Source organism: Oncorhynchus kisutch, linkage group LG10 (assembly GCF_002021735.2).
Source record: "Oncorhynchus kisutch isolate 150728-3 linkage group LG10, Okis_V2, whole genome shotgun sequence".
NCBI lineage: Eukaryota > Metazoa > Chordata > Actinopteri > Salmoniformes > Salmonidae > Oncorhynchus > Oncorhynchus kisutch.
Window position 1 is genome coordinate 32,813,591 of NC_034183.2, and position 18,137 is coordinate 32,831,727.

Here is an 18,137-nt window from a genome sequence, read left to right on the forward strand (position 1 = left end):
CTGGAGAAAACACCATGTCTGTCTGGAGAAGAAGAGGTGTTCCAAACAGTGGGATACAGGGAGGGAGGCCTCAGGGACAGAGAGAAGATGTGAGATAATAGAAGCGTGCTCTAATGCAGTGATGTTATGAATGTGATAAATGCTTTTTTGTGGGTGATTTGATCTGCTCTCTCTATATAGGCTCCAGAGAGCTAATCAAGTTGCTGGCGTGTGTGTGTGTGTGTGTGTGTGTGTGTGAGTGAGTGAGTGAGTGAGTGAGTGAGTGAGTGAGTGAGAGTGAGTGAGAACTGGCAGGGAGAGGTGTTGTGTAGAAAACAACACCATCTGTCTCTGCACCACGGCAGAACGTTCCTGTAGATCTGTCTCTGAAGAAAAAACAATATTGGGCTGGCCATGGTTCCATTTAACGAGCACAGAGAACGAAAGAGGGAGCGAGAGAGAGAGAGAAAAGTAGAGAAAGACACCAAAAGGAGAGAGAGAGAGAGAGAGAGAGAGAGAGAGAGAGAGAGAGAGAAAGAAAGAAAAGAGAGAAAGAAAGAATCACACCAAATCCAAATACTGCAATAAAAGAAGAAACAAGAGAAAAGGATAAAGACTTGGCAAACACAGAAAGAGCAACAAATTCCAACAGCTAAACTTTACAGTGTTGGTCGATCAAAAGGCGAGAGAGAACAGAGATGTGTTTCAGATCAAACTAGTCAAACAAGGCACAATAACCCTTTAAAACATAGGGTCTGTGTCTCAAATGGCACTCTATCCTCTATGGGCCCTGGTCAAAAGTAGTGCACAACATAGGGAATAGGCTACCATTTGAGACGCAGCCATAGAGCCAACTTTAATTAAAGACACCTCTCTGGAGATGTGCCCTCCTACGGATCCTGATTGTCTCCCGGTGAAATTACATTGGCTTGATTTGCTGTGTCCATCCCTCATCTCATGTCCGACTTCATGTTTTTTCATTACTCAGTACTTCTGATTGACAGGGAGTGCTGCGTAGCATGTTTTACAACAGAATGTCTGGATTTGAGGCCAAGGATTTGAAAACGCTGCAGGCAGGAGGGTCCAGCGGGCCAACAGCAACAGTGTGCTCACCAGGCAGAGCAGAGCAGGGCTGAACTGTAGCGGTTCCAGGGCCCATGTGTCCATCTGTGGACCCTAGAACCAGGGACCAGGAAACGAGGCCTTGCAGCGCTGATTCAGGGCAGATTCAGAGTTGATTCAGGGCCCCATTAGCCCCAGGATATAGTCAATCTAATGGGGGAACAGCGTAGAGGAGGTCTGGCTGTGTGGCTAGACCCTCAGGGTCTGAGGTGGTAAGATCTAAAAACCATTACTATTCAATCTGTTACTCTACATACCCACCACACAACACCAGCTCCTCTCCAACTCTACAAGAGGGTTTACTCAAATGAGGCCGGTGGTGCGCAAGCTGAAGTTGGCACTCTGTCTCACTAGCTCAGGCTTCACATACAGTACACATACAGACTGTAAAGAATACCGCCAGTGAGAGTATAAGTGTGGTTCTGATCTGGTTACTATGGGTTGAGGAAGGTGCTGTGACATGCAGATGTTGCATTTATACTGCAGTCTTCTTCTTCTGCAGGTCAGACTGTTTGACTCCGACACGTGTACGTACTGCAGTTGATGTGAGCAGAGCTACGGGCCAGGGATGCAGAGTGAAACACTGACTGAGTGTGAGAGGATTGGGGATTCGTCCATTCTCTCAGCAGCTCGTCCCGTCTCTTTGTCCAGACCGGTCAGTGTTTGGGTTCCATCATGGCGGCATGTTAACGAGGCAACCCCGTGGAGCCAACCTGAACCTGAGGAGAGGAGCTGGCCTGACAGATGGGATGTAACAGGCAGCTCATTCTGCTCACAGCCAGAGGACCCAGAGATGTCACTCAAACACAACTCAACGCTAACCTTACATTGCCATAGCTAAGGACCAGAGTGGCTCTTCACAGACAGACAGATAATCTGGTACATTCACCTCACCGTGAATGTGCCGGAATAGGACTTAGATATGACTCATAGGTTTCACGTGTCTACAGTATATGCATAACTTGCCAGGCCATAAAGAGAAGGTCATCTACAGTGAGGGGGGAAAGTATTTGATCCCCTGCTGATTTTGTACGTTTGCCCACTGACAAAGAAATTACCAGTCTGTAATTTTAATGGTAGGTTTATTTGAACAGTGAGAGACAGAATAACAACAACAAAAATCGAGAAAAACGCATGTCAAAAATGTTAGAAATTGACTTGCAATTTAATGAGGGAAATAAGTATTTGACCCCTCTGCAAAACATGACTTAGTACTTGGTGGCAAAACCCTTGTTGGCAATCACAGAGGTCAGACGTTTCTTGTAGTTTGCCACCAGGTTTGCACACATCTCAGGAGGGATTTTGTCCCACTCCTCTTTGCAGATCTTCTCCAAGTCATTAAGGTTTCGAGGCGGACGTTCGGCAACTTGAACCTTCAGCTCCCTCCACAGATTTTCTATGGGATTGAGGTCTGGAGACTGGCTAGGCCACTCCAGGAACTTAATGTGCTTCTTCTTGAGCCACTCCTTTGTTGCCTTGGGTGTGTGTTTTGGGTCAATATTATGCTGGAATACCCATCCATGACCCATTTTTAATGCCCTGGCTGAGGGAAGGAGGTTCTCACCCAAGATTTGACGGTACATGGCCCCGTCCATCATCCCTTTGATGCGGTGTAGTTGTCCTGTCCCCTTAGCAGAAAAACACCCCCAAAGCATAATGTTTCCATCTCCATGTTTGACGGTGGGGATGGTGTTCTTGGGGTCATAGGCAGCATTCCTCCTCCTCTAAACACGGCGAGTTGAGTTGATGCCAAAGAGCTCCATTTTGGTCTCATCTGACCACAACACTTTTACCCAGTTGTCCTCTGAATCATTCAGATGTTCATTGGAAAACTTCAGACGGGCATGTATATGTGTTTTTTCTTGAGCGGGGGACCTTGTGGGCGCTGCAGGATTTCAGTCCTTCACGGCGTAGTGTGTTACCAATTGTTTTCTTGGTGACTATGGTCCCAGCTGCCTTGAGATCATTGACAAGATCCTCCCGTGTAGTTCTGGGCTGATTCCTCACTGTTCTCAACATCATTGCAACTCCACGAGGTGAGATCTTGCATGGAGCCCCAGGCCGAGGGAGATTGACAGTTCTTTTGTGTTTCTTCCATTTGCGAATAATCACACCAATTGTTGTCACCTTCTCACCAAGCTGCTTGGCGATGATCTTGTAGCCCATTCCAGCCTTGTTTAGGTCTACAATCTTGTCCCTGATATCCTTGGGAGAGCTATTTGGTGTTGGCCATGGTGGAGAGTTTGGAATCTGATTGATTGATTGCTTCTGTGGACAGGTATTTTTTATACAGGTAACAAGCTGAGATTAGGAGCACTCCCTTTAAGAACTGCAAGAGACGGAATCTAAAACACAACTCCAGAAACTCACATTGTATGATTTTTAAGTAATTAATTAGCATTTTATTGCATGACATAAGTATTTGATCACCTACCAACCAATAAGAATTCCGGCTCTCACAGCCCTCCTGTTCCCCACTCATTACCTATATTAACTGCACCGGTTTGAACTCATTACCTGTATAAAAGACACCTGTCCACACACTCAATCAAGACTCCAACATCTCCACAATGGCCAAGACCAGAGAGCTATGTAAGGACATCAGGGATAAAATTGTAGACCTGCACAAGGCTGGGATGGGCTACAGGACAATAGGCAAGCAGCTTGGTGAGATAGCAACAACTTTTGCCGCAATTATTAGAAAATGGATGAAGTTCAAGATGACGGTCAATCACCCTCGGTCTGGGGCTCCATGCAAGATCTCACCTCGTGGGGCATCAATGATCATGAGGAAGGTGAGGGATCAGCCCAGAACTACACGGCAGGACCTGGTCAATGACTTGAAGAGAGCTGGGACCACAGTCTCAAAGAAAACCATTAGTAACACACTACGCCGTCATGGATTAAAATACTGCAGCGCACGCAAGGTCCCCCTGCTCAAGCCAGCGCATGTCCAGGCCCGTCTGAAGTTTGCCAGTGACCATCTGGATGATCCAGAGGAAGAATGGGAGAAGGTCATGTGGTCTGATGAGACAAAAATAGAGCTTTTTGGTCTAAACTCCACTCGCCGTGTTTGGAGGAAGAAGAAGGATGAGTACAACCCCAAGAACACCATCCCAACCGTGAAGCATGGAGATGGAAACATCATTCTTTGGGCATGCTTTTCTGCAAAGGGGACAGGACGACTGCACCGTATTGAGGGGAGCATGGATGGGGCCATGTATCGCGAGATCTTGGCCAACAACCTCCTTCCCTCAGTAAGAGCATTGAAGATGGGTCGTGGCTGGGTCTTCCAGCGTGACAACAACCCAAAACACACAGCCAGGGCAACTAAGGAGTGCCTCGTAAGAAGCATCTCAAGGTCCTGGAGTGGCCTAGCCAGTCTCCAGACCTGAACCCAATAGAACATCTTTGGAGGGAGCTGAAAGTCCGTATGGTCTGTATGGAGGAGTGGGCCAAAATCCCTGCTGCAGTGTGTGCAAACCTGGTCAAGAACTACAGGAAACATATGATCTCTGTAATTGCAAACAAAGGTTTCTGTACCAAATATTAAGTTCTGCTTTTATGATGTATCAAATACTTATGTCATGCAATAAAATGCTAATAAATTACTTAAAAATCATACAATGTGATTTTCTGGATTTTTGTTTTAGATTCCGTTGAAGTGTACCTATGATAAAAAATCTAAAAAAGACCTCTACATGCGTTGTAAGTAGGAAACCCTGCAAAATCGGCAGTGTATCAAATACTTGTTCTCCCCACTGTATATGATACTGTAAATCTGTACATTAAAATATCCCTGAACAGTAAAACTGTCACCAGGGAGGAGTCCTATCCCTCCCCTTGACAGTGGGAAAGCAGGCACAGGGCCCCATGTCAGATCCAACGTCTAACAACATTAGTTACACTACAGAATACGGTCGGCTAGCCTAGTACTGTACTGTAGGCTGTGGGCTGGGCTTCATGGCTGTTGTCAGCTGTTATATGTCTGATGAGGAGACATTCACTACACTGTTGACCTGCTAATGGCTCCCTCTGAGACGACATCCCCAATGGCACCCTATCCCTATATAGTGCACGACTTTTGACCAGAGCCCGCACTATATAGGAGTAGGGTGCCATTTGGGATGCACCCAAGAGAAGACTGGCTCTAACCGCAGGTAGAATTCAAGTTTACAGCTCTGAAAACGTAAGCAGCCTGGATGCCAATTCATCTGAATGAACTACATCCCCGTTTTCAATCTTACATGGAAGTATTTCCACTTAGTACAGGAAATAACTGGAATTTAGTTCTCATGTTGTCACACTGTTTGATGTATTCACTAGGGGTGAAACCTGAGTCTGTGGTTAAGACAGAGACAGACTGAGGCTGGGGTTTGCGTCTGTTTTAGACCTGGGTTCAAGTACTATTTGAAATATTTCAAATTCTTTAAGTGCTTGTATTAGCCTGCCTGGAGAGCCAGATGGGCGGGGTTTGAAATGTGCAACTTTTCTACTGGTTCCATTGCGCCAGGTAACTCAAACAATCTCAAGGGGATGTTTTTGGAATGATGTCAAATAGTATTTGAACCCAGGTCTGGTCTGTAATATGGCTATAATGGTTTATCTGCTCAAGGCAATATGCTGGGAAACAGAAGGTGGATGGATGTTAGCATATCAGCTAGCTAACTTCACATAATCACAGTAATCCTACTCAACACAGAGGTGATGACGGAGTCCTAAATTCTTCTTTTTGCAAGGTCGTCCCACCGCCGAAGGTCGGATTTCAGTCTCTGAGAAATTTGGACGTGTGTGTGTGTGCGTACGTACATGCGTGTGTATGAGTGTCTGTGTTAAACATTGTATGGACTCTGGTTTTCATGGTGGATGTTTTGCATGCAATGAGAACACATCACCGCCAGATATGGAAATAATATGAATTAGTGCCTGATGTCGCATTCTTGTGGAACGCTATGGGGTTAACAATGATTATTTCAGAAGATCCACGAGCTACATGAACGTTGTCACAGTATATATGGCACGGGAGGAGTGGAAGAGTGTACAGATCCAGCCAGGCTTACAGTGTAGAGCAGCATGGTTGAGTTAAGCCATGCACTAATTTCTCTGGGATTGTCTCATGTGATACAGTGTCTTACCCTCATTTTCTCATTAAGTCTCACAGTGAGAGAGAGCGAGAGAGAGAGAAGCCCTCTGGTCTCCTCTGGTATCATTACTAAATATGGCTAGCTGTCCAGGGGGCCTGCTGGGGCCTGCTGCCTCCCAATATTCCTTCAAGAAACCTCCTCCCCATCCCCCCGATGGGGAGGGATGGGGATTGTGTGTGTGTGTGTGTGTGTGTGTGTGTGTGTGTGTGTGTGTGTGTGTGTGTGTGTGTGTGTGTGTGTGTGTGTGTGTGTGTGTGTGTGTGTGAGACGCCCTGGATGATTTGTACCGCTGCCCAGCCATCAACAAGATTGTTTGGATGGAGTTAAGGAGGGAGGGAGAGAAACAAGGGGAGGGAGGGAGGGAGGGAGGGAGGGAGGGAACAGCCCTCCACTGTTTAAAAGCCAGATTGAAAAACAATGTTGTTAGGGACTCCAGTGCCAACAGAGCTGATGTCACCGACCCACTTTATCTTCTAGTATAAATACGTTTCATCCCCGACTGTGTCAGAGGGTTTCCGGCCAGCACACAACTCTCTATGGGACACTGGATGAGCGTAGTATAATGTAGCCTGGTGTGACAATGACCGTAGGAATTGGCAAGACAGCACTTAAACAGATCTGGGAACAGGCTAAGCATATAGTCCATGCCAACCTATAGTCTTATCATTTGGCATGTAAACAAGAGTTCACTAATCACTTGAGGGTTGATAGCAACAAAGTCCCAAAGCAGTGGTGTGTTAGCCATTAAAGTGGTGTATGTCTGTCACTGATTATTAGGGTTTACAACAAGAGGAAGTGGAAAGGGTGTGTGTCTGCACAGTGTAAGGAAGAGCCTGTATCCATGGATAAACCACTGCTGCACATTACACATTAACTACTGCCACACAGACATTAACGTCTCACCACAGGGCATGTGGGAGAGTGTGTGTGTGAGTCTGTCTGTTTGCCTGCATGTGTAGTTGGTTGTTGTTGTTCACAGACTGGGGTTGTTGTTGTCCACAGACTGTGTGTAACACATGATGATTCTGTAACCCAACAGCTGAGAGCTCTTCTCGTCTAGACCATAAGGTAGCACAGGTTTCCTCTGCAAAATAATTGCTTCCTTAACGTCTCACGGAGAAAAGTGGACGACGCCTGTATGTTAATAAAGAATGGTATGAGGAAATAAATACATGGAAGTAAGTGGACTAAGAGAGAGAGAGATTGGAAAGACACACACAGAGAGACAGAGAGAGAGAGAGTGACAGAGAGAAATAGAATGACAGAGGGTGAGAGAGAGCGAGAGAGAGAAGGAGCGAGAGAGAGAGAGAGAGAGAGAGAGAGAGAGAGAGAGCGAGCGAGAGAGAGAGATTGGTAGGGGAACTTAGTTCAATCTTGACTTACATGGAAGATGTGTTTGATGCCCAGGGCTAGTTTCTCTGTCCTGATGTCCCAGACCACAGGCTGGGGGGAGTTTAGCACAAACACCAGGGGCTTCTGGTGCGCCAGTAGGGACTGGATGGGCTTCAGGTGCAGCTCCACCTGGGAACAGGACGACAGCAGGAAAAGGTTAGAGGACATTAGATAACACTTTATATGAAGGGTACCTACAGTACATAAGGACTTCATGGCATTCAACCCCCGTGACTGATGAAATGGGGTAAAACTAGTATTGTTAAAGGACAGAAATCCCAGAAGAACCTGTATTTTCAATTGGGTCCTCGGGGTAGGAGAAAGCAGGACATGCAGTGCATTCAGGCAGTATTCTAACCCCTTCCCTATCTCAACATTTTGTAAGTTACAGCCTTATTCTAAAATTGATTACATTATTTTTTTTTTTACTCATCAAGCTACACACAATACCCCATAATGACAAAGCGCATACGGGTTTTGAGAAAAAACAGAAATACCTTATTTACATAATTATTCAGACCCTTTGCTATGAGACTCGAAACTGAGCTCAGGTGCATCCTGTTTCCATTGATCATCCTTGAGATGTTTCGACAACTTGATTTGAGTCCACCTGTGGTCAATTCAACTGATTGGACATGGTCTGGAAATGCACACACCTGTCTATATACGGTCCCACAGTTGACAGTGCATGTCAGAGTACAAAACAAGCCATGAGGTCGGAGGAATTGTCGTTAGAACTCCGAGACAGGATTGTGTCGAGGCACAGATCTGGGGAAGGGTACCAAAAATTGTCTGCAACATTGAAGGTCCCCAAGAACACAGTGGCCTCCATCATTCTTCAATGGAAGAAGTTTGGAACCACCAAGACTCTTCCTAGAGCTGGCCGCTTGGCCAAACTGAGCAATCGGAGGAGAAGGGCCTTGGTCAGGGAGATGACCAAGAACCTGATGGTCACTCTGACAGAGCTTCAGAGTTCCTCTGTGGAGATGGGAGAACCTTATAGAAGGACAAGGACAACCATCTCTGCAGCACTCCACCAATCAGGCCTTTGTGGTAGAGTGGCCAGACGGAATCCACTCCTTAGTAAAAGGCACATAACAGCCTGCTTGGAGTTTTCCAAAAGGCACCTAAAGGAATCTCAGACCATGAGAAACAAGATTCTCTGGTCTGATAAAACCAAGCCTGAATGCCAAGCATCACATCTGGAGGAAACCTGGCACCATCCCTACGGTGAAGCATGGTGGTGGAAGCATCATGCTGTGGGATGTTTTTCAGCGGCAGGGACTGGGAGACTAGTCAGGATTGAGGCAAAGATGAAAGGAGCAAAGTACAGAGAGATCATTGATGAAAACCTGCTCCAGAGCACTCAGGACCTCTGACTGGGGGCGAAGGTTCACCTTCCAACAGGACAACGACCCTTAGCACACAGCCAAGACAATGCAGGAGTGCCTTTCGGACAAGTCTCGAACCTGATCGAACATAAATTGCTCTGCAGCGATGCTCCCCATCCAACTTGACAGAGATTGTAGCGTCATACCCAAGAAGACTCAAGGCTGTAATCGCTGCCAAAGATGCTTCAACAAAGTACTGAGTAAAGGGTCTGAATATTTACGTAAATGTGCCATTTTTTTCCCATATACATTTGCAAAGAATTCTAAAAACCTGTTTTTGGTTTGTCATCGTGGGGTATTGTGTGTAGATTGATGAAGGATTTTTAACAATTGTTTAAATCAATTTTAGAATAAGGCTGTAATGTAACAAAATGTGGAAAAAGTCAAGGGGTCATAAGCAGTACAAAAACATGTCATCAACGCTTATGTCAACAACTGCAACTTGATAAATGCAGGAATAGTGACATTACTGTGCCATTTACAATTTACATCAACTTGCGGTTGTTGTCATTAGCATTGCTATGATTGGAGCCATTTCCACCAGGTGTGGGAGTAACACAGCATAACACTGTGAAACGCACCGAAATTAGGAACCGGAACCTTTACAGAGCTACGGGGAGGAACCCACAGTATAAAATGTAAGAGTCAGCGTAGGGTCAAATACAGTGCATTAAAACCACCAGCCCCTTTCATTTCACACAGCTGCTTCACTCGGCAAATAGCAGAGCTTTTTCTTTACTGCGGCTATTTTTGTGGTATCAATGTTATCAAAACATTGCAGACCACTCGGTTGACTTCCTGCTCAGTTACAGAGCTATAATGTTACGGATTGTTGTCTTTTTATTTGTGTGTTTACATACACTAACTGTACTGATAATCTCAATGAGCCTGTATGACCGTGAGCTGTGAATCGCCGGGGAGCTCTAATACGTGGTCTCTCTCTGGACGCTGCTATCTGAACGCTCACACACTGGAGGCTTTGTTAGGAGCGCTGAGGAAAAACATTTTTTTTGTTTTTTTTACGAGCGACGGAGCAAGCCTCTGTTACCCACATCTCCACAGTGTGGAGCTATGAGCGAGCCATGTCTTCCCTTCTCCTTGACGTGTGTGTGTGTGAGCTACGGCTTCAGCTATGTCTTCCCTTCTCCTTGACGTGTGCGTGAGCTACGGCTTCAGCTATGTCTTCCCTTCTCCTTGACGTGTGCGTGCGTGCGTGAGCTACGGCTTCAGCTATGTCTTCCCTTCTCCTTGACGTGTGTGTGCGTGCGTGAGCTACGGCTTCAGCTATGTCTTCCCTTCTCCTTGACGTGTGTGTGCGTGCGTGAGCTACGGCTTCAGCTATGTCTTCCCTTCTCCTTGACGTGTGCGTGAGCTAGGGCTTCAGCTATGTCTTCCCTTCTCCTTGACGTGTGTGTGCGTGAGCTACGGCTTCAGCTATGTCTTCCCTTCTCCTTGACGTGTGAGTGAGCTAGGGCTTCAGCTATGTCTTCCCTTCTCCTTGACGTGTGTGTGCGTGAGCTACGGCTTCAGCTATGTCTTCCCTTCTCCTTGACGTGTGCGTGCGTGAGCTACGGCTTCAGCTATGTCTTGCCTTCTCCTTGACGTGTGTGTGCGTGCGTGAGCTACGGCTTCAGCTATGGCTTACAGACTGTCATTAAATTGTATTCTCGCCATCTGTCAGTGACGGGGGGAGGAGAACTCCAGTCAACTCCCACTGTTGGGACGTGTGTTGTTGCCCTGCACTGCTGGCCTAGGCTGGGTCCCCATGACCAAATCTAGCCTGGTGATTTAGAGGCCTGAAGGCCTCACTGAAACCAGACCATGCTTTAGTCATGTTAAAATCTCCCCCCCCCTCCCCCCCCATCAGCTGTTTGATAAATAGGCCACAACTTTATCACAATCAATGTTTTATGAGCTAAGCTCCACTATCAGATTGGAAGAGGTGTTCTGTTACCTGGGAGTTCACCTTTTACTGCAGTGGGATAAATCATGGTTACACAGAGCGTTCATTGGTAGTCTTAAATAAATCTACTTTGAAACAAAATTATACACCTCACACACATTGTTTTGGTCTTTAAAAAAAGAAGACACCTGTACTATGTCAGTTATAAAATTGAAATGTATTACATTTTGAGTTTGTATCCCAATATGACATTTTATATACATCACAGAAGACTGAAATATAACAAAAACGTTTGCCATAGAAACACCGGGTTTTCAGCATTTAAAATAAATATATGTTTAATTATTAGCTATGAAATTATGAAAAATATGAATAACATTCCACCCATGAGGCCACTAGAGGGTGATTTGGTCATTTGACTGCAGAAAAGGTGTCTTGTTCGCAGACACTTCCACGCAAATGTGGAAAGACTTGACGCTTTGGTTCACAAACTTGGCCTTCATTCGCCAATACAGAAAGACGGAGAGAAACTTCTGGCGCATAGGCATGGGCTTAATCTACCAACCAATCACTTCACCCTAACCCTTTTTCCCACACCTCACAGTCGTGTGAGTTGCAAAAATGAATTGATGACAAATACTTTACTCAGTAGGTCAATCCCACAGAATTATATGGTCACTCCCACTCAGGCAAACTTTGAATCGTTGATATCCCAGGCTTACAGGTACAGTTGAAGTCGGAAGTTTACATACACTTAGGCTGGAGTCATTAAAACTCGTTTTAGAAGCTTCTGATAGGCTAATTGACATCATTTGAGTCAATTGGAGGTGTACCTGTGGATGTATTTCAAGGCCTACCTTCAAACTCGGTGCCTCTTTACTTGGAGACCTCCACAAGACTGGTTCATCCTTGGGAACAATTTCCAAACGCCTGAAGGTACCACGTTAATCTGTACAAACAATGGTACGCAAGTATAAACACCATGGGACCACGCAGCCGCCATACCGCTCAGGAAGGAGACGCGTTCTGCCTCCTAGAGATGAACGTACTTTGGTGTGAAAAGTGCAAATCAATCCCAGAACAACAGCAAAGGACCTTGTGAAGATGCTGGAGGAAGCATTTACAAAAGTATCTATATCCACAGTAAAAACGAGTCCTATATCATCATAACCTGAAAGGCTGCTCAGCAAGGAAGAGGCCACTGCTCCAAAACTTCCTTAAAAAAGCCAGACTACGGTTTGCAACTGCACATGGGTACAAAGATTGTACTTTTTGGAGAAATGTTCTCTGGTCTGATGAAACAAAAATAGAACTGTTTGGCCATAATGACCATTGTTATGTTTGGAAGAAAAGGGGAGGCTTGAACACCATCCCAACTATGAAGCACAGGGGTGGCAGCATCATGTTGTTGGGGTGCTTTGCTGCAGGAGGGACTGGTGCACTTCACAAAATAGATGGCATCATGAGTTAGGGAAATTATGTGGATATATTGAAGCAACATCTCAAAACATCAGTCAGGAAGTTAAAGCTTGGTCACAAATGGGTCTTCTAAATGGACAATGACCCCAAGCATACTTCCAAAGTTGTGGCAATTAAGGACAACAAAGTCAAGGTATTGTAGTGGCCATCACAAAGCCCTGACCTCAATCCCATAGAAAATGTGTGGGAAGAACTGAAAAAGCGTGTGCGAGCAAGGAGAACTACAAATCTGTCTCAGTTACACCAACTCTGTCAGGAGGAATGGGACAAAATTTACCCAACTTATTGTGGGAAGCTTCTGGAAGGCTACCTGAAATGTTTGACCCAAGTTAAACAATTTAAAGGCAATGCTACCAAATACTAATTGAGTGTATGTAAACTTCTGACCCACTGGGAATGTGATGAAAGAAATAAACGCTGAAATAAATCACTCTCTCTACTATTATTCTGACATGTCACATTCTTGAAAAAAAAGTTGTGATCCTAACTGACCTAAAACAGGGAATTTTTACTAGGATTAAATGTCAGGAATTGTGAAAAACTGAGTTTAAAATGTATTTGGCTAAGGTGTATGTAAACGTCTGACTTCATCTGTATATGCGCTGTGCAAGGTTACCTGGGCGGTTGGTGTCACCTTCATTGGGAAGGATGGGCTCGTGGTAATGGTTGGAGCGGAATGGCTGGAGTGGAATGGTATCAAATAGATCAAACACATCGTTTCCATGCGTTTGATGGCATTCTTTTAACTCCGGTCCAGCCATTATTATGAGCCGTCCTCCCCTCGGCAGCCTCCACTCTTGGGGGTAAATATACTCTGAGAAGTTATCCCATACAGTACACATCTAGTTTTGAGGGATACTGATACAGGGGAAAGAGGGGGAACTATAGTTTAACTTGTCAGTTTATTAAACTTTCCTTCACTTCATCTCTCTCTATCTGTCTTCATTCTGTCTAACTTTAACTCTATTCCCAGGCTAATCATATTAAGCTCTTCCTGTGTGTGACTGGACAGAGCTTGTAAATCACCCACAAGGAGTTCTGTCACTGTCATATTATTAACATTTACTGGCCATAAATCAATCCTAACTCAATCAGTCAAGGCAGGTTCAGGTGTCAAAAAGAGGGAAGACTCCTTGTTTTTTAAGTCGTAACTGGCGACAGCACATATCAAATCACAGTACAGGGAGCGTCAATGAACACACGAATGCGCGTTGTGTCTGGGAGTTTCATGATATTACAGTTGTATACTAGAGCCAAGAAAATGTTCAGAGCATGTACGTACAAACAAGTTGTTTGTTCACGGCTCTGCATAGTTCAAACCTCAGATACTGATCTTCTGAAGAAAACCTTTTGCCATGTTTATATGGTCTGTTACATTTACGGATAGGCTCTTAAGATGTAATGGTTGATATATTCCAAGGTTAACCACAGTTAAACATAAACAATGATTAAATTCTTCAGACTCTCATGAGGCAGACAACGTCTTTAAAGTAGCCGGTAAATCGCTTAAGCAGAACTGTTAGCTCAGACAACAGAAACTCCATTGAACCAGACCAAACTACAGCATTGGACAGACAGAAAGTTATTCAGTTGTATCAATCATACACTCCCACACACTTTCTCTCTCCTTTTGGGTTTTTTCATGCTGTCACTGAGACATGATATGAAGCGCGCGCACTCGCGCGCACACACACACACACACACCCCACCTTGCCAGACCCAGTCTCCTTACACCATCTCCCCCATTGACCATCTCTAAAACACTCCAGTTTATGCCTCAACAGAGCTATCCAGGATGAAGTGAAATGTGTATCCACTGTCTGTGACAGGCTGTTGATAGTCAAAGTGGACAGTTGTATCCCTTTGACACATTTTTAGGCCAGAGGAGAGTGAGACAGCTGAGAGAATAGTCCTAGAGAGAGTAGATGCATGGCGTCAAAGCCTCCTGATCATAGTCTCCCACAGATCTAAGACCCTGTAGAAGAGAGGAGGAGGAGAAGGGAGGAGAGAAAATGAGAGTGTTTAGCGGTATGGGCCATAAAAGTGCTGCAATAATCATAATAAAAAATAACTCGGGGAACGACGAATGGAAGAAGTTACAGTACGCTTATCTCCAAGGGGGCTTGGCTCAGAGACGCTCCACACACAGTCACACAAGTCTGGCAGATGCTCAACACACACACAGTCACACAACAAGCGAGGTGAAAGCCCCACAAGTCTCCCACAGCTTTCTCTACCTTTTTTTCCTCTCACTCTTTTCTTCATGTTTGTCCACGTGGAAAATCTTAGATGAGCATCTAGTCTACTTAAGCCTCCCCCTCTGTCCAGACTCTGGAAAAATCATCCCCATCCCTCCTGGGAGAATAACCGAACGCACGGCAACCCAGAAACAATCATACCTGCTCTCATTCTGCTGGCTTCAGGGGCCTTGGCTTCGAACAGAGAGAGGGGGGGTAGAGAGAGAGAGAGAAGAGAGAGAGACAGACATTCAGACAGACAGACAGAGAAAGAAAGAGAGAGACCGAGAGAGATCTGTAAAAGTTATGGAATTTTAGCACCAGACAGAAACAATTCCAAAACAAGTGAGTCACCAGAAAAGCAAAGGTAATAAGGTATAAACACAGTTGCGGAGAGACAAAATGGCAGAGGATAAGAGAATTAGTGCAGTAGAGTCCAACATAATCACATTAACAGTGTCGCGATACCCTCTCTAATGTCAGACTGAATGCGCCGATGGGAGGGTCACTCACGTAGAAATACCTGGAGAATATGCTTCTCAATGTCCACCTTGAGACCATTTAGCCAGTGAACTTCCAGACATTATAGATCAACGGAGGACGGCATCAATCCATGATCTTTCACACTTACCAATGTGGGAAGCTAAACTTGAACAACCAGTGGGAGATAATGTGATACCAATCTATCAGATGTGGAAGAACTGGAACCAACAGCCACTTTCCCACTGCACTCCCAGTCCACACTCCCACTCCCAGTCCCAGTGCCAACTCCCCATCCCCTCACATACTTTTACCAGTCAGATGTGTAGAGGACAGAGGCGAGCTGAGCAGCAGCTGCTGTGTGTCTCTATCTGCCCACAGAGAGACTGAGATGCCTTCCATCCGGGTTCCATCTGGCCCATTGCCGTGGTAGCAGATAGACCAACACAAACACTGTCCAGCGTTGGGATTGTCTATACTCTGCATTCTACAGTCCTCAGTCTGTGATAATGTGATTAATGTGATTTAGACCATGTCACAGCAGGCAGGGCCCAGGGAGGCTGCAAAGTGTGTCTGAAACCAGGGGTCTCAGCAGGAACGGCCCAGCCAGGGAGTGAAGACAGAAGGACCAGATGCCCCTGGGATCAAAGCCCCTACGGCCCAGTTGCACGCCTGTTCAGCAGGCTGGGATCAGGTGGCGTTGCCCTGCCCCGAAGTACACATGGAGTGTGAGTCCCAAATGGTAATCTATCCCCTATATAGTGTACTACTTTTGACTAGAACCCTATGTGTCCTGGTCAAAAGTAGTGCACTAAATAGGGAATAGGGTGCCATTTGGGATGCACATAGGCTACCAGGCACCTCCAGATACCCCTGTAGAGAGGCTCTGAGAGTCCCAGAAGGAGCCAGGAAGCCCTGCCTGATTGATGATGGGGAGCCTGGTCCAGGGATTTGTGTGTCCTGGGTCCATTACAATCCCAAATGGAACCCTATTCCCTGTATAGTGCACTACTTTTGACCAGGGCCCTATCCACTATATAGGGGGAATAGGCTGCCATTTGAGACACAGCCATGCTAGTGACTGGCCAGGGACGGAGAGGGAGGGAGGTGCGGACAGGACTGTGGAGGGAGGCTTGTCTGGACCTATCACGTTACGCTGAAATCAAACCCCTCACACAACCCTCACAGGACGACAGCTGTTGCCAGCCCGGCCCGCCAGGCCAATCCCAGATGGCATACCGTGACTGGTCAGAGCATGTACGTAAACAAGGAAAATACCATTCCATCAAATACAAAACTATCTCAGTTAATGAATCATTACTGTAGGCAATCTTAACAGATTTTCCGTAAATTACCCAAACAATACGCAAAGGGAGGATGATGCAATTGCAATAAACAAGAACTATGTCTGTCGAAAAACATATTCCAAGTGAGACATTCTTCTCTGCCAGACAGTAATAACTACAGGACGATTCAAGGCATTCAGCCAGCCGCCTGCGTCGAGCATTTAGAATGCAATTTCATGACCCTTAAAGGATGTTTCATGACCAAACATTCATCAATACATCAGCACAGTAGATAATGATACTTCCATAAACAATGTATGTACAGCCTCCTGGTATGAAACGTTTTCTTTACCCCAGCAGTAGAACACAGCTGTCAGAGACCTCTCTCTTTACACCTCCATCCAGTCAGTCAGACCTGACACCATTACACACCTCTAGCCCTCAGTAGCCCCGGCAGCAGGAACCAGGACCAGGGCGTTTTCCTTCATTGACAGAACTAATTATGAGCCTAAAAGTCCTCAGTGACTCCGAGCTAACTCAAAACATCCTTCAATTAGCCAGCTAGTAAGAGTAATCTTATCAAAACATTCTCCCTCCCTTTGCAAATAATAATAACAGGCAATCAATGTCAGCATGAACGCAGCAGACACTTTATCATAACAGAAATAGAGTTGGCTGGAGCAGCTGCCTGTAATAATGGATAATGCCTTTCAATACAAGCAGCCCTTTGTAGCTGGGTTGATATACTGTCGAAATAACCAAAGGGTGACTTGCCATATTCTATACTTAGGCCTGGGGAAACATGTCCCTGCATGCTCAACACAGGATGCTCAGCAAAACAATCATCACTCGTCTACAGCAGACAGACAGCACTAGCCGAGCACTGAAAAGTCAAGGCTGTTGGAAAAGCCTTGCACAGCCTGGAACTTATCCCATGAACATTAAGATCTAGCTTCATCAGATAGAGGTGTGTGTGTGTGTTGTCTGTATCATGGCTCTTTCTGGATCACTGCTCAGACAGAGGGGAAGAAGGGAACCTGTTGACTGCTCTTATCACAGGCCCCACCGGCCTTCACCCTGCTGATCTGAGGGCCGATGGGGAGCCTCTCCACTGCACCTGATGCTAATCAGTCTGCCTCCAACCTCCAACTCCAGGTCACACACACACCCACCGAGACACACACACCTCAAATGAGCCCCGCAGAACACAGCAGGCAGATAAGACGTCAGGGGCAGATACAGCTTCATAGGATGATAGTAATCAGGGTCGGATAAAGTGGGCTGCGGGGATGCAGAGGAGCACAACACCGCCTCAAGGAGAGAGAAAGAAGTAGACCCAAATCTTTTCCAGATGAGTTTAAGCGGACGCAGTCCTCACAACTCCCCGCCTCCATTGCCGAACACGTCACGTACAGTAAGCCTACCGAGCCCCCTGGGGACAACAAGTCTAGATGTGGCATCACATAACTACATATCCATTCAACATGTTAAAGGATCCTTCAGGTTATAAGGTGTCAGTCTGCACGATTCAAATGAACCATACGTCTAGAATATGTGTGCTCAGCATAAAAACACTGTCAGGACACCCAGGAGGAGACATGTTTGAAGAGATAGGTGGTTTTGACATCTGACACTGGTGATAGTTGGCTCCCATCGCTGCTTGGTTATTACCAGGCAGATGACTAGAGGAATGTTGTTCTCGGCTACTACCCGTACCTTATTCC

The 18,137-nt window shown here is 45.8% G+C and overlaps 1 protein-coding gene across 1 annotated transcript in view; it reads right to left on the reverse strand.

Moving 5' to 3' along the window:
- The window catches only part of LOC109898058 (transforming growth factor beta receptor type 3), a 132,253-nt gene that overhangs the window by 58,397 nt on the left and 55,719 nt on the right, over window positions 1-18,137 (reverse strand). The window contains exon 4 of the mRNA XM_020492823.2: window positions 7,629-7,766. Within this exon, the coding sequence (XP_020348412.1) occupies window positions 7,629-7,766 (138 nt within the window). The remainder of the gene's footprint in view (window positions 1-7,628; window positions 7,767-18,137) is intronic.